This window comes from Megalobrama amblycephala, unplaced genomic scaffold (genome assembly GCF_018812025.1).
Source record: "Megalobrama amblycephala isolate DHTTF-2021 unplaced genomic scaffold, ASM1881202v1 scaffold230, whole genome shotgun sequence".
In the NCBI taxonomy this organism is placed as follows: domain Eukaryota; kingdom Metazoa; phylum Chordata; class Actinopteri; order Cypriniformes; family Xenocyprididae; genus Megalobrama; species Megalobrama amblycephala.
In genome coordinates, this window is record NW_025953339.1 from 850592 (window position 1) to 873966 (window position 23375).

Below are 23375 nucleotides of genomic sequence, written 5' to 3' on the forward strand. Positions count from 1 at the left end.
TACACTTAGCAGTGTCTACACTGGTGGAATTCTAATAGAGAAGAAGAAGAAGAAGAGAGCTAGTTCAAGATGAGCATTTATGGTTAAAACGTATATAATTTTTAAAATGAGCAATGGTTTCTCTAGATAAGACCCTTATTCCTCGTCTGGTATCGTTTAAGGCCCTTTGAAGCTGCACTGAAACTGTAATTTTGACCTTCAACCGTTTGGAGGCCATTGAAGTCAGAATGTGTTAATCAAAAACCTTAATTTCTTTTTGACTGAAGAAAGAAGGACATGGACATCTTGGATGACATGGGGCTAAAATTATCTGGAAATTTTAATTTGAAAGTGAACTAATCCTTTAACTAAATCATCATAACTTTGGTCATAAATTAAATTTACTTGGAAGGGGAAAATAAATAAATAAATCACCCATATTTTGTCAGAATGAAATTATTATTTTGAGCATGGTTGATTAAAACAAGCAGTGACTCATTTTACCCTGGTTTACCAATGGAATCACAACAGTTCTTTGTGACAATGAATAATTGTAACTCAGAGTCATTTAGAAAAGCTGTTGGGAATCAAGCAGATGGAGAACCTCCGTCCTGAATCACTTCCTCTGATCTGTTAGCGGTAGCACACTTCAGATATCTCCATAGCCAGCTCTATTAACTCACTTGTCTCTTGACAGGAGTCCATGCAGTTACAGTTAAACTCCATATTACAGCTGCACCAGTCTTTTCCTTTGGACTGTTCATCGGAGGTGCTGTAATACTTGTAAGAGGGGAAGCAGCGGATGAACGCCCGCTCACAGGCATCAGGCAGCATGGTGATGATGTCACAGAAACGGCAGTAGAGGCAAGCCAGCAGGATGGAGGCGCAGTCATCTGGATAAAAGAAAATTAACTAATTAAGGCCTGACATGAAATAATAGTTAGAAATAGTTTTTAAAATGGACAAAATCTTAAAGGCAAAATATGTAAACATTGTGCAGTAAAAATCCAAAAACCACTAGGCCAGTGTTATATATTTTGTTCATTTGAGTACTTACAATATCCCAAATGTTTCCAACTATTTGTAAATCGTGAAAAAATCGTGATTTTAATCAAGGACACGGGACGTGTTTGGGAGTCGCCTGTCAATGACGTCATATCTGCATTACCCTCGGGTTCCGGTTTTATATTGTAGAAACCATGGAAACACCAAAGACGCTTAAATATATTACGTTTTAATAGACAAGGGAACAACTGTTCAGTTACATTTATAGACAGAAAACGAAGTATTGTTATATAGCTCAACATGTTTAGTCTTATTGTTTAAATCTAGTTTTCTTGATTTTCTGAAAGTACAATGCTTTTACCATGCCTCAGAGAAAAACATTTTTGCCAAAGCGCATTTTCTCTTACAATATGTTTTTAAATTAATTGTATGCCATTTATCAACACAAGCCACCCAGCATTTATTAATGATGTAGCACTTTATTTTACAGTACGTGTACTTTCCTGGTACATATATAGTAATTATGTTGTACATACAGGTAAAAGAGTGGTAACACAAGGTACTTACCTGACATGTATGTACATGGAAACTAATAAGAAACACTGCTGTACTTTCCAATGGTACATACATGGTAACTACTTTGTAAGCACAAAATATTTACCATATACATACCATTAGTAAGTACAGTAATGTGTCTGTTAGTTACCATATACGAACACTATAAGTAAGTGCCTGCTATTACCCAACACTTGTCTATAGGTACAGACAAGTGTGGGTAATAACACTTATTTATGGCACTTAAAGCACTTATTTATGGTAACTTGTAAGACACATTACTGTACTTACTAATTGTGTTAATATGCTTAAGCTTATTATTACAAAGTTTAAAGATCTGGTAATTCCTATGTAATGTTTATGTACAAGGATGCACTTTATTTTGCAGTCCTATTTCCATGTACTTACTATGAATGTACTAGTGAATATACCAGTTAGTTAATGTGTAAGTTACACCTGTTAAGAGCTGGTAATTCCTATGTAATGTTTATGTACAAGGATGCACTTTATTTTACAGTCCTATTTCCATGTACTTACTATGAACATACTAGTGAATATACCAGTTAGTTAATGTGTAAGTTACACTTGGTAAGAGCATACGTAACTTTCAAAGACACAAAACGTACATTTTTGTACGTTTAGAAAGGTGCTAAAATGTGCAATATTGACATATTTATAACACTAAAACGTAAAAATACTTACGTTTTTACAGCGAAAAAATTTAAAATATTTATGAATCTTTCATGTCATAAAGGGTATAAACATGATACTTCTTGAGTACTGCATGATATACTTTTGTGGTTCAACTTGCCTAATCTTTACAGGACAATAATTCACTTAATAGGGGTATTTTGATGACATACATACAGATCAGTAACACTAAAACTGTACTTGGTATACTCAGTTGTCATGTGTCAAAAGCCTTGCTTAAAAGGATTAAGTATTAACACTATGAAGTGCTGTATAGTTACTGCAGTGTATCATTTTGGTAAGCACATTTGTTTCACAGTAAGTGTCCGTTATTTGTGTCCACACCTGTCTGTGAGTACAACATAGTTACCATGTATAGTAAGTACAGTAATGTGTCTGTTAGTTATCAATAAAAGTGCCTGTTATTACCCAACAGTACAAAGTAGTTACCATGTATGTACCATTGGAAAGTACAGCAGTGTTTCATATTAGTTTCCATGTACATACATGTCAGGTAAATACCTTGTGTTACCACTCTTTTACCTGTATAATTACTATATATGTACCAGGAAAGTACTACCAAATTTGCATATTGTAGCAAGTAAGTAAGATGAAATTCTTAAAAGCATGAAAGACTGTGATGTAAATCAATGAGATCTTTATAAAAGTATAGTGACTACATAAATGTCAGTCATAACTCTATATCACTCAAAAATGTGTCTTTGTCTCAGTTATTCTTACGTTTACTTCATAAAAATCATTAAAGAATATGGAGCTTCCTAAAGAAAGGTGCTTCCTGCTTCACTACTGTTCAGACACTCTTGCTTACAGCTCCACGCTTTGCTTTATTGCTTTTATATTTTATCTCCTAATTTTAACCACAGCACATCAGCACAGTGCTCAAACGACAAATCTTAGCACCAAAAATTTTTTAACTGGAAGATTGCTACAAAAAAGGGGATTTTTTATCCGACCAGCCTCCCACTGACAGCAGCCTACATTCAAAAGGATTAGAAAGGATATGCCTCTTCTGGTTGAAGAACCTACCTGCTGCACAAACTACCACAGACTTCTACAAAGGATTGCAGTTCTTGAAACAAAGTTATTTGTGGGACTACCAAACCAGATGGAGCACACAACAGAGCTTCATCATGGACGCCCTCAGCATACAGCCAGTGAGTCCCATGAATCTGGTGCTTCTGAGTGTAGAGAAACAGGCCATTCTGAGTGTAGACAAACAAGCCGTAACTGATCAACACCCTAATAGATGGCACAAACAGGGAGCGAGACCCAAAAGCACTCGAGACATCAGATTATCACGAGTATCACATATTGCTGCAGTAGCATCCTCTACCCCAAACACTGGTTCCCTACCACCGCCTATACATCTGGAGAACAGATTTGAAATATTAATGAATGTGGGTGAGAAATCCCCAGACGTGATAAATGTGGGTGAGGAATCCCCAAACATTATCGGACACAAATCAAATCAGCCAGCAGCTAACACTGATGCTAACTGCCGCTCAAGTTCGAGCAGACAGGGGCACTCAGCTCATAGTGCAGCCAAGCCCAGTACTCTGATAGTGGATGACTCTATTATCAGAAACATTAGCAGCAGGGATACAACTACATGTTGCCTTCCACAAGCAACAGTTTCTGATGTAAACAGGGAACTTAAGAACATTCTGATGAAATATAAGACTGCAAATTGACTAATCATTCATGTGGGGAAGAATGATATTCCGAAAGAGCAGTCAGAATTTCTTAAAAGGGATCTCAATGAACTTTTTGAAATGCTTAGAAGACTGAAAGTTCAGTCATTCGTCAGTGGACCACTCCCAGCAAGAGGAACAAATAGATTTTCACAGTTGCTTGGGCTTAACACATGGCTGCATTAAGTGACTGAACTTCATCTACAACTTCAATCTTTTCTGGAGTCAGAGACAAATCTTCACACATGATGGCCTGCACTCAAACAAACTGGGCTCAAGAATGCTAAAGGACAATATCTACTTCTCCCTCCATCATCCTTCAGCAGTGTGTGCAAATCCACTCAATCTGAATGGCACAAACACACCTGGACAGAGTACAACTAACCACAGGACTTCATTTCAGCACCTAAATGGACATGCGGTTGACACACCCCGCAAGGACAATGATAACACCATGCAGCCACAACAACACCTGCTCACGGACAAAATCCTGACTGAGCCCTGCCCACAGAGCTCATCGCAGATAGATAGTGACGTGTTAGAACTGCTCCAAGATTCAGCACCCAAGGACAACTTTCGAGAAAACAGCCTGGGAAGCCACAACAACATATTACAGCCTCTGGTAACACCAGAGCAACAGCCCCTCTCACCGGACACGCTATCCTTCTCTCCAGCATCCCCTCTTCTGTGTTTCTCAGAAAAAAAATGGAGAAAAAATGGAAACTGGTATATGCTTGAACCAAACTCTCCCACTCTTTTGCTTTTTGGTATCAAGCCCCCTGATATCAACAAAAAAAGTGGCGAGCCTCGCAACCACCAAAGCCTGTGGGCCCAGCTCGCCCTCCCCCTCCTCCTGTGAGAGCTCTTCAGCCTCTGCCTCAACTCCAGGGCCCACAGCCTCCTCCATCTGTTCTTGGTGAACCAAAAACAACCGATAACAGCTCTCAGTGATGTGTGTCGGGTCCCTGCTATGATAACAGTGACTTTGTCAAATGTTTACAGAACAAGCGGGAACCCAGTGTGCCTGTTGCTTTCTCTATTTCTGTTTTATTATGTGTTAGAAAGTCTAAGGCCTTCTCAAGCCATTTGGCAAACCCATCTAATCTGCTGCCTATTACACGTCAAACTAAGATTAATGTAGAGACAGAACGTAAGACTGTTAAGTTAGCACTTTTAAAGATTCGCTCACTTAAAAATAAATCACTTCTAGTCAATGACTTAACCACAAATGACCTAGATTTTATGCTTCAAAATGAAACATGGCTAGAAGACAGCTGCAGTTCAACAATCCTCAATGAAGCAGCCCCTCCTAATTTTACTTTTATGAGTGTCTGCAGAGCTGTTCTGAGAGGTGGAGGTGTAGCTGCTCTATTTAAAGATGTCTATCAATTCAAGCAAGTGTCATTTGGTGATTACTTGTCTTTTGAACATCTGTGTATTGTGTTAAAAGGTGCTCCTCACATTCTACTTATAGTTATTTACAGGCCTCCAAAATACTCTCCAGTATTTGTTGAGGACTTTACAGAACTGTTATCAACAATTTTCTCATAGTTTGACTGTTTTGCTATTACTGGGGACTTTAACATCCACATAGATAATGCAGAATTCAATATGGCAAAAGAAATCATAACAGTTTTGAATACCTTTGATCTGACTCAGCATATACATGGACCCACACACAATCGTGGACACACTCTAGATTTACTCATCAGTAAGGGTCTAAACATTTCATCCATTGTCATAAAGAATGTAGCACTATCTAATCATTTCTGTATTTTCTTTGACATATTGCTCTCTCCTACTGTTGAAGCTAGATCTATCTCGGTCAAAAAGTGATGCTTAAATGAGAACACAAGTGTGCTGTTTATGAAGGCTATATCTTTAACACCAAGCATATCTGCAGACTCTGTTGATTATCTCCTTGATTCTTTTAACTCAAAAGTAAAGAATGTTATTGATAACATTGCTACTGTGAAAGTCAGGAAGAAGAGCGGCAGACAAAAAGCACCTTGGAGAAACTCAACAGCAGTGCAAAATATGAAAAGACAATGCAGAAATGCTGACTGCATGTGGTGAAAGACAAAACTTGAAATCCACTATAACATCTATAAAGATAACCTTCATGCTTTCAATGTGGAATTAGGCAAATCTAGACAGACCTTCTTCTCAAATATTATAAACAGCAACTTAAACAACACCCACACTCTTTTTGCTACTGTAGAGAGAGTCAGATTCCCAGTGAAATGCTCTCAGACAGCAAATGCTGTGAGTTTGCTTCCTTCTTCTCTGATAAAATCAATAATATCAGAAAGGTGATCAGCACTTCCCTGAGCTGCACTGGGGTAAAACAGATCAGATCACAACCTCAGAAAGTAGCTATTATGTCTGATTTCGAAGCAATTGATGGTAAAATTTTGGAAGAAACAGTATAGCTCCTTAAAACATCAACGTGCGCCCTTGACACACTTCCCACATCTTTTTTCAAAAGTGTGTTTAACTGAAGCAGATCTCCTAGAAGTGGTAAATGCCTCACTTCTTTCTGGGACTTTTCCAAACTCTGTGAAAACTGCAGTTGTTAAGCCCCTCCTGAAAAAGAGCAATCTGGTTAACACCATATTGAGCAACTACAGACCAATCTCAAATCTTCCTTTCATAGGCAAGGTCATTGAAAAAGTTGTTTTCAATCAGCTGAACAAATTCTTAAGCTTGAATGGATACTTCGACAACTTTCAATCTGGTTTCCGAACGCATCACATCACAGAGACTGCGCTGATAAAGATAATAAATGATATTTGCCTAAACACCAATACAGGTAAAATATCAATGCTGGTACTACTTGACCTCAGTGCTGCGTTTGACACTGTCGATCACAACATACTTCTTGACAGGCTGGAAAACTGGGTTGGGACTTCTGGGATGGTCCTTAAATGGTTCAGGTCATACTTAAACGGGAGAGGTTATTATGTGAGTATCGGTGACCATAAGTCTGAGTGGACATCCATGGCATGCCCTCAAGATTCAATATTTGAACCCCTCCTTTTCAACCTATATATGCTGCCACTGAGCCAAATAATGAGAAAGAAAAAAATTGCTATCACAGCTATGCAGATGACACCCAGATTTACCTTGCCCTATCACCTAACGACTACAGCCCCATTGACTCCCTGTGCCAATGCATTGATGAAATAAAAAATGTAATGTGCCAAAACTTCCTTCAGTTAAGCAAAGACAAAACTGAAGTCATTGCGTTTGGAAACAAAGATGAAGTTCTGAAAGTGAACACATACCTTCACAGTTTCAGTAGCCATGTAAAAACTAAATCAGCATATTATCATCTCAAAAATATAGCAAGAATTAGATGCTTTGTCTCCAGTCAAGACTTTGAGAAACTCCTCACTGCCTTCCCAAAAAGACCATAAGACAGCTGCAGCTTGTACAGAACGCTGGTAACACATTACAAGTACGTAATCAGATTACTTTCTTCAAATAACAAGTAATGCATTACTTTTAAATTTACAACAAAATATCTGAGTTACTTTTTACATAAGTAACGCAAGTTTTGTTGTTTTCTCATTTTTTGACTGATACCTCTCCTGTCCACATGTTGAGGCATTGTGTGTGCTGTGTGAACAAGATGGGTATTGTAGTTCTAGACTAAATGTGAGCATTTACTCATCTCATTTGTACCAAAACAGATTCAGTACTCTTCCAAATGAATAAAAACTGTGAAACGCAGATGCAGAATATTACTCAAACCTGCAATAATTAATATGTTAAATAATACTAATATACTTTATGTATTTAATCTCACTTTATTTCTTTGCAGCTGATTTTCGACGAACTAATAAGCAAAAATGACATTAGATAAACATCACATTTGTGTTTCTTTCTTTTTTTTTATTGCTGAAGTAAAAGTGTTGGGCTATGTCCGAAATCGAACTCAAACATAAACATTTTTTAAAAAAAATGTAGGTCTCTCATTTTTTCTGCAGCCAAACGCTGCATGCCGGAGATCCGGCATGATGGCAGAAATGCTAGTTCCCTTTCGAAAAGAAACTTGTGCTGCGTCCAAAGCGCTAGGGGAACCACCTCCACGGGAACCGGTGTCTGAAACACATATCCAATCTCAACAATATCATATTGACCGGCGACAGCCCATGACATCATAACAGTGCAAACCACAAGTATATAAGGGGTGCCCAGATAACATATCATCCTCTTTTCATCTTCAGGGACTGTTTTGTTTGAAGCACATAGTTGGCAAAATTAAATGCACAGAAAAAAACTCACTGACTAAGAGGTTTGTGTTGATCCGTGTCCATGTTATCTGACACCAGATGACACACGTTCTGTGCGTTCTCTGTTTGGGGGAAGAGCACGCACTTTTATCGAGGATGACTTGTGCAGACTTGAGACAGCCAGGTATCCTAGAATGCATCTCGCAGTAACCAGCAAGCGTGAATAGTAAAGGAGAAAACCCGCATAATTTAAACATATTACTGTTATTATGTCATGATATGTAGTTTAAAGAGTTTTTCAGGCGAGAATGTGCTGGTTTAAAGCTCAAATTTGTGGTTTATTGATAAAGATAGCGCCTTTCTGAAAATTTAATCTGACGTTGTCGGAGTTGTGAGATCCAGGCGATCACCGGATGCTCAGCGCTCATGTACCCAGCCGAGAGCAGCCTTACCTCGGCGAGTCCTTCTGACATTTGCCGCTGGCTCCGTTTTGACCGAGGACAACTTGACGTTTCATAACTTTATATATGACTATTTAACTCTTGTATCCTACTAAAGTGCTGATTTTATACGCTTGACTGAATTGTTTGCTTTATTTCTTATTGTATATTTTTATACCTTTTATAATGGCTATTATTGATCATTAAACCTGACATTTAACAAAAAGAGACAGAGTTGTGTTTTATGTTATAGCCCATTTCATTTCATTACAGTGAAGATAATCAGAGTAGCCTATGCACAAATAGTATTGTTTAATATTTTTGAAATATATACGAAAAGAGGCAGGGTTGTTTAATATTTCGTTTTGTTATAAATATATGCAGACATTGCAGATAATCAATCACTCATTGCCTGAGGCTATTAATATGTTTTTGTTTGTTTTTTAAATAAAACGAAAAGGGGAAGAGTGGTGTTTTATAACACATTTCGTTTTTTTTTTTGTTGGCTAAAAGATACGAGATAACCGGAGAAGCCAGAGCGAGCTGAATGACGTTATCAAGTACGCTGCTGTTCCATTTGCAGAATCACCGGACTTGTGTTCTCCCGTTCACGGGAGTTCGTTCTCCTGAGTCGAACTTGCCAAGTCCTAACTACCATGGACGCGAGTCCGAACTTTGCGAACTTGGTTTTGAGAAACGCCTCTGGTTACAAACACTACATTGAACTTCCTGTGTCCTATTCTTCTGCAATCCAGAATGGCAGCGTAGCTGAAAAGTTTGTTTGAGCTGCGCCCTCTACTGTACAGGCATATATATGCATTTCCTTCAGCCTGAGGCTTATTCATTTCACTTTTTGTATGAAAGGGCTTTTACATTTGCCAAAAATAAAACAAACAAGCAAGCCCAGCCCAGGTGAGAAAAAGTAATGCACAAGTAATGTAATGCATGAATTTCCTTAAATTAGTTTATTTTTAGCGAGTAAAGCAATATTGTAACATTACTTTTTGCATCGTTCACACCATTGAACTGAATTGAATCAACACTGAACTGACCTGAACTGAACAATGACACTATCATCTTCTGTAGAGCTGCTTTATAGCTGAAATTGAATTTGTTCCATAATTGCTGAATTTTGAACTGTTTTTCCATGTATATCTGAAGCTGCTTTGAAACAATCTGTATTTGAAGTTTAAATTGCATAATTGATTAATTTTGCAAAATCTGCACTGTTATTGAATGGAACTGAATCAACATTGAACCATCTTGAGCTGAATAATGACACTATTGTCTTCTGTAGAGCTGCTTTACAGCTGAAACTGAAATCATTTTATAATTGTTATAAAGGGCTATAGAAATAAATGTGACTTCACTTGACATGTCCAAAATGCATGATGATATCATAGTACAGTACTTTTTGCAAGAATATTTGTAAAAGTTCTTTAATAATAAATAATAAAGAAGCTTTAATAAATATTCTCTAGCACATTTATTTTCAGTACGCAAGGGCAGTGCTGGTATTTGTGCACATCACTCAGTTATCATTACCTGAACATTTCTTCTTGCATGAATTATTTATTTTTTGTAGATATCCGTACATCAAGTTAAGTGCAGGCTGCTATAAACTGTAAAAATGTAAGATGCTCTAATTACACTGAAACCGGCAGCAATCAGCCATTTCACTGTGATAGATGGAGGGCTGAAATGAGAAGCCCAAAACATGTATTTCAGTCTTTCATCAGCACATAATTCTTCAGAATTATGATTATGGCATGTGTGGCCATGCTTTTCACAGAATCAGACTAATGTCACATGTAAAACCTTATAGACAGGAACTCTCTGTAGATGTGTAATTATATAAAGGGTTGTTTGAGAAGAAATGGAGCACATAATGCACAGCTGGGAGAAATAAGTGGTCACCTGCAGCCATTAATGTAACAGTATACATTCCCCTGGAGAACTAGCCTAATAGTTTGAGAAACAGAGCAACCCGAATATAGTTTCACTACACAGGATGAGCGTACAATAGTGAGAGAATTATTTTTCAATATATCTCAAAGTACAGGTTTACGGTCATGTATCTTGCATAAGGCTCTGTCACACAGGGAGTCTTTTAGCATCTGAGTGTTGGTGTAAGTGCTCATAAAAGTGCACTTCACTCTGCATGAGAGCTGCAAGCGCATCAAATTAACATGTTTACAAGTGAGGGATACTTAAACGGGTGTTGAAACTACAGAATTTAACAGCAACCAAAACTATAGCCATGTAGATTCTGCAGAACAATGTTTTTGAAACAAACTAATAAATAGACCAATGTTTTAGCATTTATAATAATATGTAAAACCAAACCATTTTTTTTTTTAAATACTAAAACATCAATCGACCAATAATATTTTTAAGAAATAATTGTACTAGGTTATGGTAACATTTAAATATATTTTATGTTAGAAGATGTAGAAGTCTCTTATGCTCACCAAGTCTGCAAAAATACAGTAATATTCTAAAATGTTAGAACTATTTAAAATGTTTTCTATTTTAATCTATTTTAAAATTATTCCTGTGATCAAAGCTGAATTTGTCACATGATCCTTTAGAAATCATTCTAATATGCTGATTTGATGAACAAGAAACATTATTATTATTATTTATAATCTTGAAACAATTTTACATGTATTTGCTGAATAAAAGCATTAATTTATATATATATATAACTTTTAAAACAATAATGTATACAGTGCCCTCCACAATTATTGGCACCCTTAGTAATTATGAGCAAAAGCAGCTGTGAAAATAAATCTGCATTGTTTATCCTTTTGATCTTTCATTCAAAAAATTCACAAAATGCGAACCTTTCATTTAAGGAAAATAATTGAAAGTGGGGGGAAACTCACACTATGAAATAAATGTTTTTCTCCAAAACACGTTGACCACAATTATTGGCACCCTTTTATTCAAAACCTCCTTTTGCCAAGATAACAGCTCTGAGTCTTCTTCTATAATGCCTGATGAGTTTGGAGAACACCTGAGGAGAGATCAGAGATCATTCCTTCATGCAGAATCTCTCCAGATCCTTCAGATTCCAGCTCCATGTTGGTGCTTCTTCTCTTCAGTTCACTCCACTAATTTTCTTTAGGGTTCAGGTCAGAGAACTGGGATGGCCATGGCAGAAGCTTCATTTTGTGCTCAGTGACCCATTTTTGTATTGGATTTGATGTTTGTTTTGGATCATTGTCCTGATGGAAGATCCAACCATGGCCCATTATTGGATTTCTAGCAGAAGCAGTCAGGGTTTGATTTTTTATCTGTTGGTATTTGATAAAATCCATGATACCATGTATCTGAACAAGATGTCCAGGACCTCCAGCAGAAAAATAGGCCCACAACATTAAAGATCCAGCAGTATATTTAACCGTGGGCATGGGGTACTTTTTATCCATGTGTGCAGCAAACCCATCTGGTGGGTTTGCTGCCAAAAAGCTCTTTTTTTAGTTTCATCTGACCATAGAAGCCGGTCCAGTTTGAAGTTCCAGTCTTGACTGACAACTGAATATGCTGGAGATTGATTCTGAATGAGAGCAGAGGATTTTTCTTGAAACCCTCCCGAACATCTTGTAGTGATGTAGGTGCTGTTTGATCATTTTTTTTAAGGCTTTCTGAGACTCAAGACTCAACTAATCTCTGCAATTCTCCAGCTGTGATCCTTGGAGGGTCTTTGGCCACTCAAACTTTCCTCCTCACCGCGCATTAGGACGATTTAGACACACGTCCTCTTCCAGGCAGATTTGTAACATCTTTAGTTATTTGGAACTTCTTAATTATTGCCCTGATGGTGGAAATGGGGATTTTCAATGCTTTAGCTATTTTCTTACAGCCACTTTCTATTTTGTGAAGCTCAACAATCTTTTGCTGCACATCAGAACTATATTCTTTGGTTTTTCTCATTGTGATGAATGATTACGGGAATTTGGCCTTTGTGTTTCCTCATGTTTATTCTCCTGTGGAACAGAAAGTCATGGCTGGAAAATGTCATGTTCATGATCACCCTGGTGTGCTAAAAAATGTAAATATGAATGGGAATATACTTCAGAGATGATTATTGGTGCCATTTCAGAAGATCTACTGGGATTTTCACTCACAATCATCTCTAGGGTTTACAGAGAATGGTCCGAAAAAGAGAAAATATCCAGCGAGTGGCAGTTCTGTGGGTGAAAATGCCTTGTTGAGGTAAGAAGAGAATGACCAGACTGGTTCAGCTGATAGAAAGGAAACAGTAACTCAAATAAGAACTCGTTACAATCGAGGTCTGCAGAAGAGCATCTCTGAACACACAACACATCCAACCTTGAAGCAGATGAGCTACAGCAGCAGAAGACACACCGGTCACACTCCTGTCAGCTGAGAACATCAAACTGAATTAACATGGGTTCCCCAAAAATGGAAAATAGAAGATTGGAAAAACATTGCCTGGTCTGATGGGTCTCGATTTCTGCTGCAGCATTCAGATGGAGGATCAGAATTTGGCATTAACAACATGAAAGCATGGATCCATCCTGTCTTGTATCAACAGTTCAGGCTGCTGCTGGTGTAATGGTGTGGAGGATATTTTTTCTTGGCACACTTTGGGCACCTTAGAACCATTTGAGCATCGTTTAAATGTGTACCTGAGTATTGTTGCTGAAAATGTCCATCCCTTTATGACACACAGTGTATCATCTTCTGATGGCTACTTCCAGCAGGATAACGCACCACCATGTCACAAACCTCAAATCATCAAAACTACTGTAGTTTCTTGAACATGACAATGTGTTCACTATACTCAAATGACCTCCATATATATATATATATATATATGTATTTTTATTTATTGATATTTCTCAAATTATTAAGTGGCACACATGGGCCTCCATAATTAAAGCACAATTGTTTAACACAAGACAGGCTACGTCAGCATTAGGAAGAGTGCATTTTTAAAGTTAAAGCAGCCAGGACAACTTTTACGTACTGGACACACACACACACACACACACAAACACAAACATTTAAACAGAGAAGCATTGCCGCTGTACCTGAAGTATTAGGCTGATAGGACTCAAAGGAGGTGAAGGTGCTGCTCTCGCCACTGGGCTTTCCACGCGAGCAGAGCGATGCACTGGATCCGACCCACTCACTGTCCCCAGAGGACACTATAGACACGGGCTCCTCTTCATGGTCCACATCTATCTCTGAAATGGTGCTCAACCTTCTAAATCCACTAACCACAACACCCTGCTCACTCATTCTGCATCCAGGATTAATGGGAATAAAATCGTAATTGGAAATGAGAACAAATATTACAGCAGACTCAGCAAAAGCACATGCTAAAGCAAGACACGCACTGCATTTGGGAGGGAAAAAAGCATACTGTACCTTGAGTGATTCCAGTAGCCCTGCCTCCTGATATGAGTCTATTATCCCTAAGAAAAAATGAGCTAAACACTTCAGTCTGATCTAAGCTTAACACGTGCCAGATTCAACCAATAGTTTGGCTGTAATATCTTCAACTATCAACAAAACAAGATGTAATCCCTATAATGCAGAAGAATCTGCAGGGTATAAAGTGCAACAGGAGCAATAATGCGACTGACTTGAATGTGAGAATGAAGATGTGAATGGAATATCTTTGCAATAACCTGTACTGAATAAATTATTAAACGCCACCCACGTGCAATGAGTCCCTGGATAGTTTCCAGCATGGCTGCGGTTTCATGAAATGGACTTAATGAGGGTTTATGTTGCTGCATCATTTCAGGGATGGTTCTTAAGTTTTAATGCTACTAAAAAACAAAGAGTCAACAGTTTGCACAGCTTTGTGCAACTGAAGTCAAACTGGACAAAGTTTTCAGTGAATGTTTGCTCAAAATGCTCAATCTGGCATGTGGAAAATGGGGAATAAAGGATGGGTTCATACAAAAATACAAACATATGGACAAAAAGGCTTTATTTTTCTTATCAAATGCTATTCAAAACTGTATTAAACCTTTTTTATTATCAGTTTATTTTTCCAAATTTTAGACAATGAAAAATACAATAAAGGAGAATAGCAATAATTTAGGTGCAACTTCAGGTAAGAAACAAATGCCCTTCTTTAAAACATCTAAACTAGGAGTAAACTAATTCTTCTTGTTGTCAATGATTCATGATTGTAAGCATTTTCAGAATTTGTTAGATAAAAACTTGGTGAAACCCCTAATGCATGAGTGAGAGCAAAACATCCGGCATAATTACTATCGAACATCTAATTTCATTAATCTCAGCTTTCATGGCTTCACAGAAGCAAAGTGACACACTAAACTGATTGTTTTGTAATAGTCACCTCATCTTCAGTATCACAGTAGTCAGAAAGAAACCCAAGTACACAAATCAAATCCTTTGAGAACATACACACATGCTATTGTATACTGTATATATTACATATATTCTGACTGAAGTTGATTTACACTGATGAAAGAGTCACTTCAAGAACCAACCATCAGAGAAATGACTTCATCAGTAAACACATGAAATCTTTGGCATTACAAAGACAATTTGCATAGGACATAACCAAGTACAAAATATACATAACAAAAAGTACTTTAAAGTGCACATCTGCATTGACAAACCCTTCAATAATTAAATCTCTTTTTATCAGTCACTGCAAAATTATATAACACCCTTTATAGATCACAAATTAATACTACAGCAGGTGAGAAGCTCTCGAAATGGACCTTGAGCAGAGAGCAATTTTTTCGACATCTGTCGAGGGATCAATTCAACCAATAACTTACATCATAGCTGCTCTGTTCAGTTTCAGCAAAAGCATTTGGAGTCAAACTAAAGAAAATGTGCTGCCATTGAGAATCCAACTGGCTGATGGTTCACCTGAGCAGCTTCCCATTCAGAGGGAAGTGAGGTTTGGACCACACCATCCCTGAGGGCTGGTGGATGGTGGAGTTGGCACCGCAGTCGATGTAGCGGTAAGCTTCCAGAGTGTTCTGTGCCGACCGCACCATGTAGGAGGTTTTCACAGAGGTCCTGGGGTGTATAAGACAAGCAGTCAGGTACATTTCATGAAGGAATCTGACTAAAATACCAGCTTCTTAAAATTTGAGGTTTATTAGCAGCTAAACAAAGGTAAACCTGAGAAAACAGTTCAAGGTGCAGTCATATTTACTGCTGCTTGGCAAAAGTACGAGGGCAAAATTGAGTCAGTTTATTAGGAATTTACATGATCAGGAGTTTCGTGTGAGGGCCCTTGACCTTTTTTGCCTCTTTTTGGCTTGTGTGTCCTCACATTTATGATTCACCTCCAACTTTCAATGTAGGACAACAGCAAAAGACAACATACAGGAAGCTAAAATGTAGTGATGGGAAACTTACTGCATGAACACCACAATGTTGTGGACCTTAATGCTTGCCATGGTGCAAAAGGCACTGAGAAAACAGAGAAAATTGTTAAAAACAGAAGAGAAGACAGACAGATTCATGGGGATGAACTTGTTCATCCTAAAGGCCTGTTCACGCCAAGATTAAAAATTGTTCAATTTTAAAAATTGAACAGCTTCATCTCGGCTAGTCCTTTGGGAATTTGCCACTGGAGCCATATTGCACCAGAACGCCCACCACACACCAGCTTATTGGTGGAGAGGAGACTATTAGTAATTTTGGTGATCATTTTCAGAAATGCGCAGACCTACTATACACTGTGTACTCAGTTAACAAAAACTTACAAGCACGCTTTGGCAGAATTCCAATAGTAGCCATTATTTTTTGTAAATTTAGGAATCAAAATAAACTATTTTGTTATTAGAGGAGAAAAACATACCAATGAAGAAACACAATGCAAACAAGAAGAGTTGTAGCATCATTCAGCAAAGGTAAGAAGAACGGAAGAATCTGTTTGCTGTCAATAAGCGAGATGGGCAGCCTTTGATTGTTCTGTAGTAAAGTGGCATATGCAAAACCTACAATGTCAAAATACATGTGAATGATGCGTTTGTTTGATGCATTGTATTTCATATCGATAAAAATAACCACATCGGTGCACCCGTGTCTGCTGCGCGAGGGATTGAGACGTGACAGATTGCTTGATAGTGTCAGAGATTGTAATTACAATGCGCTCAATGTTGTTTGTAAAAAGAGTTGAGAAACATTTGCTTATTAAAAGGCGCTTGTGGCCTATATAACTTTTTGGTGACTGTTACGATGCAGTTGAAGAGAATTTACATCCAGAGTTAAATAGTTACTTAAAGTGCTTGTATACATTTTGTATACTGTATAAGTGCATGTTCATTGAGCATTATTATCTGACTGTAATGCTAATGTCAGCAAGTTGGTGAATCATTGCTCTTATTTTCTGTGACATATTGTATATCAGAGGATTGTGTAATGTGGGTTTATTGAACAAGAGAGTTTCACTTTGATATGAAGAAGTCACACTGCCAGTCATTTCAACACACTGAAACAAAAACAAATTTCTTATAGTATTAGTGACAGAAATAAAACACTGTATGTCCAACAGAAAACAACGCCTCTTCTGTGTGTGCAACATCTAGGTATAATAATACTATCTGCTAATACCTTAACATTAAATCTGATCTGGTTTTCATTGGTGACGTCATGTGTAAATTATATGCGGCCCGTGAGACTTGCACTTGGACCATAGTGTGGCCCACTGGGAAAAAAGGTTGAGAACCACTGCATTAAGAGAACTGATTTGATACTTACTAAACGTAAGAGAGAGTTCCTCCAATCTCCATGCTGACAGTGAAGTTGACCTGCATTTAAAAACATGTTACATACTGTACAACATCACAACTACCATCCAATACTCAACAATCTGTGTCATTTCTTCCACTGAATGACTGAATCTACACTGAAGTTCAAAAGACTTTTATAACATTAAGAGATTTCGGTTTCAAATAAATGCTGTTCTATTGAACTTTTTATTCATCAAAGTATCCTGAAAAAAAAAAAAAAAAGTAAAACTTTTGAACGGTAGTGAACATTACAAAATGAAGCAGATTCATCATACCTGTCTCTGGCTGAGAGGCTGAATGTGGATGACATTGTCTAGCTGTTGAGATCCAATGACTGTCTTCATGTAGAGCACCTGACAGCTCACACTGTCCACCCACACCGTGAAGAAATTAGAGTTGGTGAAGTTCAGGGAGCTCTGTTTAAAAAAAAAATAATATCACACACACACACAGTACAGTCAGTATTCAGAAGAGACCAGTGCCAATTTTAGAGGTTCTTTAAATTATTTTTCTGATTCAAAGCAAAAAAATATGTTTTTGCCCTATAATGTTTTAATTGTCCAATTTTATATGAACAATTCTAGATTGGAGATGCATTGTGAACACTTTTTATCCAGTATATTACAAGAGCATTGATTCTGAGAGATTATAAATACAATAATTTCTGAACAGGGACACTGTTGATTAATTTTTTTTTTAAATTCAATATCATTTAACCCATTGTAAAACATCAAGGGACATTAAATCACCGTCATGTTAATGAGCACTTTGCTGTTGTTACGGTCAAAGTGGACAGTCACAGAGCGAATGCCATCATCAACAACCAGCACAGGACGTGGAAACAGGAAGAATGCCACCAAAAATGATGCCAGCAGACACAAAATCACTGACAGCACCACATACGACTTCCTGCCAAGAGAAGAGTTGCAAAATCATGAATCTTTTTTTGAAAACTCTCATCATTTACTCACACTCACACCATCCCTGATGTAAATGACTGACTTTCTTCAGATAAAAACACAAGTGAAGATTTTTAGGGAAATATTCCATCTCTGTGAGTCCATATAAAGGAAAGAAAATGTGTGGCACTCGTTTGATGCTTGAAAAACACACACAGCGAGTGATCATGAGGGTGATCCATACGACCCCACACGATGAATCATCAGCTACATTTCCATCAAAAATAGCGAATTTAACTAATTGCCACAAAATGAATGGAAGTAATAGAATGGAAGCTGCTGCAATCGAGGAAGCCACTGTTGCTCTGTTTTCTTCCATCATAAAATGACTCGCAATGAACAATGAACTCTGTCATGTTATCTTGCATTCGAATGCCTAGTGTTGGCGAATGCAATCACTTTTGGGAGTGAATAAAACCAAATCAGCACTTTTGCTCAGGCATTTGAGATGCTGTGATACGATTGGTTCACTGGTTAGTCCAGTTATCCAATCACATCCACTGTTGAGGCAGTGTCACATGAGTTTTTTGCTGCGCATCAAGGGATTTATTTGGTAAATGTGTTTCCATCATAGTTTATGTGCGTGCCTTCTTATCGGATATAAAATTTTCTGCCTCAATTGAGTTTTTTTATGCACATTTTTAGAATTTATGCACATCTTGCCATTTCCATCCAGGGTTTTTTTATGTGCATAAAAATAGATGGGTGGAAAATAGCTAATGTCTGAAGTGAAACAATGGGTGTGTAAGAAAAATACTAATATATTTTAATTTCTTTTACCTATACAAAATTGCTAGATGCATTTACAAGTTCAGCTTGACATAAACAGTGACACGAAAGCACAAAGAATCACTACTTCTCATGTGACCTTCACAATGCGCTTATGTCACAATTGTTAAAAGAGTTTAAATTATAAGTATTTTTCTTACAAACACCCATCGCTTCACTTCAGAAAACACTGATTCAAGCACTGTGGTTGTTTATATTACCATAATGATCGCTGTGTGTGTTTTTCAAGCAGCAGTCATTCAGTGGCATTATATGGACTCACAGAGATGGATTATTATCCTAAAAATCTTTGTTTGTGTTTATCTGAAGAAAGTCACATACATCGGATGGCATGATGGTGAGTAAATTATGAGAAAACTATCCCTAAATGCTTTAAAACAAGCATTATATTTTTAATTTAAACATATTTGTGGCTTATAAAGGCAAATATCGAACATCAAGGCAGTTTCCATAAAGAACGGACCGTGTGTGATAACTTACGTTCTCCGTGGCTGTAACCTTTGATCGCTGTAGGGGATCAAAGCAACCAATTCATTCAACTGCCCTGAAAGAAAAGCCTGATTCAGTCAGAAGGTCAGATAACATGCAGAATCCTGCCAAAGTTCACACAGTCATCTCTAAAACCTCATGACCTCAATCAATAACTTACTTTTACAAAACAACCTATAAACTATATAGGGCTCATTCCTTCTGGTCTTCAAGATTAAATATGACCTGTTTTTGTGACATTCTCCCTTAATGTAAGATGGTATTTTGACGTCCATACCTGATGGGATGCGTCCAGACCCCTGGCAGGTAGGGCAAGTGATGCTGTCTCGGCCTGTGAACTCCACATACGGGAACTGGGCGATGTCCTCCTGTCTGTCCAGACCGTCCAGGGAGTCATCCACACCAATCAGAGCCTCCTTGTGATTGGCCCTGCTGTGACCCGGGACAGACAGCGAGCGGCCGTACCGGCACACAGATGCACCCATGAGAAGCCCAAACGAACTCCAGCCTGATACAAAGACCTGTAGACAGATGACCAGGAGTCAAGAACTGCACATTAGATAACACACACACACACACACACACACACACACATATATATATATACTGCAGTTCAATCAGTTTGTCTGTTTAAACCCAGTCTATTATATATTTTGCTGACAGTAGCAACTTTACACAACTGTACACGTTGACATAACTACCGGCATGAATAAAGCAACTGTAGTTGCGGTGAGTTTATGTTTGGAAACTTACATTTTGATGACTTTGCTGTGATTTCGAGATAAAGTTTATGCGACTGGAAAAGCATCGCTTACCGTTAAACTGTACAGACGCACAGATATCAGTGTTTTCCCTCCTGCGTTGTTGTTGTTGTTGTTGCTGCTGCTGCTGCTGCTGCGCTTTGTTTCCGCTCAGTCCGCTGTCTGTCATTTGTTTGTGTTTGTTTCTCATTCTCTGCTCTTAAGTCAGTAGTGAGATCTCTTTTGACTCTCCTGCCACCTGTCGCTCTGGAGATCAACTGTTGGTCAAAATCACAGTCTATGGTCAAAATAAGTCCCGGCTACTTATGAAATAAACAATGATGGGCAGTAGCGTCGCTGAAGTTAGCATAGAAAAAAGTAAATAAAAAAATGTAGCATAGCTATTAATTTAACTACATTACCTGAGTTCAGTCTGCTGTGTGAAAGAGTCTGAAACATTTAAGTTATTTATTTATTTATTTATTAGTTATGTAGGGTACAACGGGGCTAAGGCACACCTTAAGAAAAAATGTGCTTTTCACTACTCTCAAAGTGTATGATTGCAGGGAAAATATATATGTTTGTTTTGAACATTGATAAAGCAACAGATTTTGTGTGAAAATAAATCATAAAAGTGGTTAATTTTTGTATAAACTCTTATAAATGTGTGGGGTAAAAGGCACACAGTATTCATACAAATACTTTAGCTAAAATAATATGTTTTTAATAATGTCTAGGTTAATACTTGTTCAAAAGAATCACTTTAGCAAAGTTTGTACAATTTTCTGTTTATTTTGATAAATAAAAGTATTCATTTGTGTTCAATAAATATACTGTCATTAAAATAGGCAGGGGCGGTTTCTTCATTAGGGCAATAGGGCGACGCACCACCAAAGTGAGACAGGGACGGATTTTTCAATCGCATTCAACCACAGAGTTATGCTAGCTGTCACTGCTAGACTGTTTGTTCTGCCTCTGGATATAGTCCAATCAGCGTCGAGTCACGCTCTGTGGAGTACCGCCTCTTTTTGGGCCAATAATCAAAATAATAATAATTAGTCTGTTCTTTTGTTTTTATTTATTTTCAATTTTTTTTTAGATTGTAAAGTTACAATTTTAGAATATAGCCTAGGCCTAATGTGATTTGATCCCTTTTTTGCACATAATATAGCATATACTACACAGTTGCATTCATGTTTGTTTTTATAGCCTTCAATATGAACATTGTTTCTAGGACAATATTGGGCAGGATGTGAAATTTTTTTTTTTTTTTAATTAAATACAGATTTTTTTTTATCCCAGCCCTATGGCATGCTTTAAATACTGAATTTTCCATGTTTTAGATAAGCAGTAATGATACATTATTATATCACTTGTTAAATGATTATTTAACAATTAGCCTATTCATTCCTGCATTTCTAAAAAAAAAAAATTTTTGCGCCCCACCAAAATTTTTTTGCACCAGCCGCCACTGAAAATAGGCCTATGTTAATATAAAAATATATTTTAAAAATACAGAAATAAAATTACTTTAAAAAGTAAAGATTCTGAAAGCATTGAAGGAGATCCCATAATATTTAATATAGATTTACAGTAGTAACAATAAATTATATTTTATTATGAAATGATAATATAATATCTTTTTTAAATATGATTGTTTCATTAAATATGGGTATTATCTCTGAGATGGATACAAAATTTGATATATGATATTTGCCATCTGAATCTAACCATGTCATATCAACAAATGGATAAGTCAGCAAATGGATAAGTCAAATGGATAAGATGAACATTGCACTTGCTACACAGTATATTTGTGTATCCATTATTGCAGTGTCTACAGCGTCCTCTCTTCGTCTTTACTGGGGATGTGCAATCATGTCTTTGAGTACATCCAGTGGGGGGTATTCCGATGACATCTTGGCATTCTGAAATGGAAAAAGTAAAAAAATTAATAAGTGAATAATACAAATGGGTCTTATATTGTAGTAGATAAACTGAAAGAATAGACAGGGTGGTAGACCATGTGTCGAGGGTAGAGATCTAAGTATTATCCATCAAAGTATTATAATTTCAATGCAAATCCTAATCAAAATTTCACTACTACATCCAAACAATACTGTCTGGCTGGCCTATTATGCTCTCTACTTATACTAAAGGAACACATGCATCCCCCCAGAGCGCTTACAGGTTCATATTCAAGACCATTCACACCTGTCCCTGAACAATGCAAAAGGCATCCCCCCAAAAAAACTCCAGAACATTCAGAGCTCCTAATGCTATAAACTGCTACTTGGCCAAAAATCTCAGGATCATTTAGAAGTTAAAAAAAACAAACAAATAAACTACAAAGATACAGGGAGTTTCACTGCTCTGGATGATGGAGTTTCAAATTCCACATACAATTTATTCCTGTGTTTAATTATGGTCTAAACCAGTGTTTCTCAACCCTGGTCCTGGAGGACCCCCAACACTGCACATTTTGAAAGTCTCCTCTGTCTGACACACTCATTTCAGGTAGTGGAGTTTCTTCTAATGAACTGATGAGTTGAATCAGGTGCGTTTAATTAGGGAGAAAGACAAAACCTGCAGTGTTGGGGGTCCTTCAGGACCAGGGTTGAGAAACACTGGTCTAAACTAAACTAAGTGCAAATTTAACAGAAAAGCACATTTAGAACTTAGTTACAATGAATTTAATAGTTTAAATTTCAGTTTGTGACCATGTGAGAAGTGCAGTGTCCTTATGTAACATGTAGGAGCACAGGCTATTTTGACTACCACTCTGGCCCAATGTTGTAGAATTACAACATAGACCTAACAATCTCTAAATCAATTACATTGTAATAAACACAAAAAAATATGTAAGGAATTTTACTTACTTGAATCTTGTCAAATCCAGTCATGTAAAAAAAGGAGATGAGCTTGACGCAAAGTTTGCAGGTAGAGTAACTTCATGGCCAGATGACCGGACCTACAAACACTTATTCTATCCAATAGCTTTGTGAGGA

General features: G+C 37.3%; 2 protein-coding genes across 2 annotated transcripts; both read right to left on the reverse strand.

Annotated features, from left to right (window-relative positions):
- Positions 1–305: 305 nt before the first annotated feature.
- Positions 306–14456, reverse strand: LOC125261009 (myoD family inhibitor domain-containing protein 2-like). The gene is made up of 2 exons (XM_048179550.1): positions 13683–14456; positions 306–872 (listed from the first exon to the last, which is right to left on the reverse strand). Exons 1-2 carry the CDS (start codon positions 13891–13893, stop codon positions 613–615), a joined length of 471 nt encoding a protein of 156 aa, XP_048035507.1. The 5' UTR covers positions 13894–14456; the 3' UTR covers positions 306–612.
- A 166-nt stretch (positions 14457–14622) lies between these two features.
- Positions 14623–20596, reverse strand: tmem106c (transmembrane protein 106C). The gene is made up of 8 exons (XM_048179549.1): positions 20443–20596; positions 19905–20148; positions 19619–19682; positions 18140–18299; positions 17666–17806; positions 17359–17408; positions 16012–16065; positions 14623–15666 (listed from the first exon to the last, which is right to left on the reverse strand). Exons 2-8 carry the CDS (start codon positions 20110–20112, stop codon positions 15510–15512), a joined length of 834 nt encoding a protein of 277 aa, XP_048035506.1. The 5' UTR covers positions 20113–20148; positions 20443–20596; the 3' UTR covers positions 14623–15509.
- Between the last annotated feature and the right edge of the window lie 2779 nt (positions 20597–23375).

Coding starts and splice junctions, on each gene's coding strand:
- LOC125261009 (XM_048179550.1), bottom strand. CDS start 13,893: ATGAGTGAGCAGGGTGTTGTGGTTAGTGGATTTAGAAGGTTGAGCACC. Junction 873..13,682: donor CTATCAGCCTAATACTTCAG/GTACAGCGGCAA, acceptor TCTTTTATCCAG/ATGACTGCGCCTCCATCCTG.
- tmem106c (XM_048179549.1), bottom strand. CDS start 20,112: ATGGGTGCATCTGTGTGCCGGTACGGCCGCTCGCTGTCTGTCCCGGGT. Junction 18,300..19,618: donor AGGTTACAGCCACGGAGAAC/GTAAGTTATCAC, acceptor TTCTCTTGGCAG/GAAGTCGTATGTGGTGCTGT. Junction 15,667..16,011: donor AACATTGTGGTGTTCATGCA/GTAAGTTTCCCA, acceptor TATACACCCCAG/GACCTCTGTGAAAACCTCCT.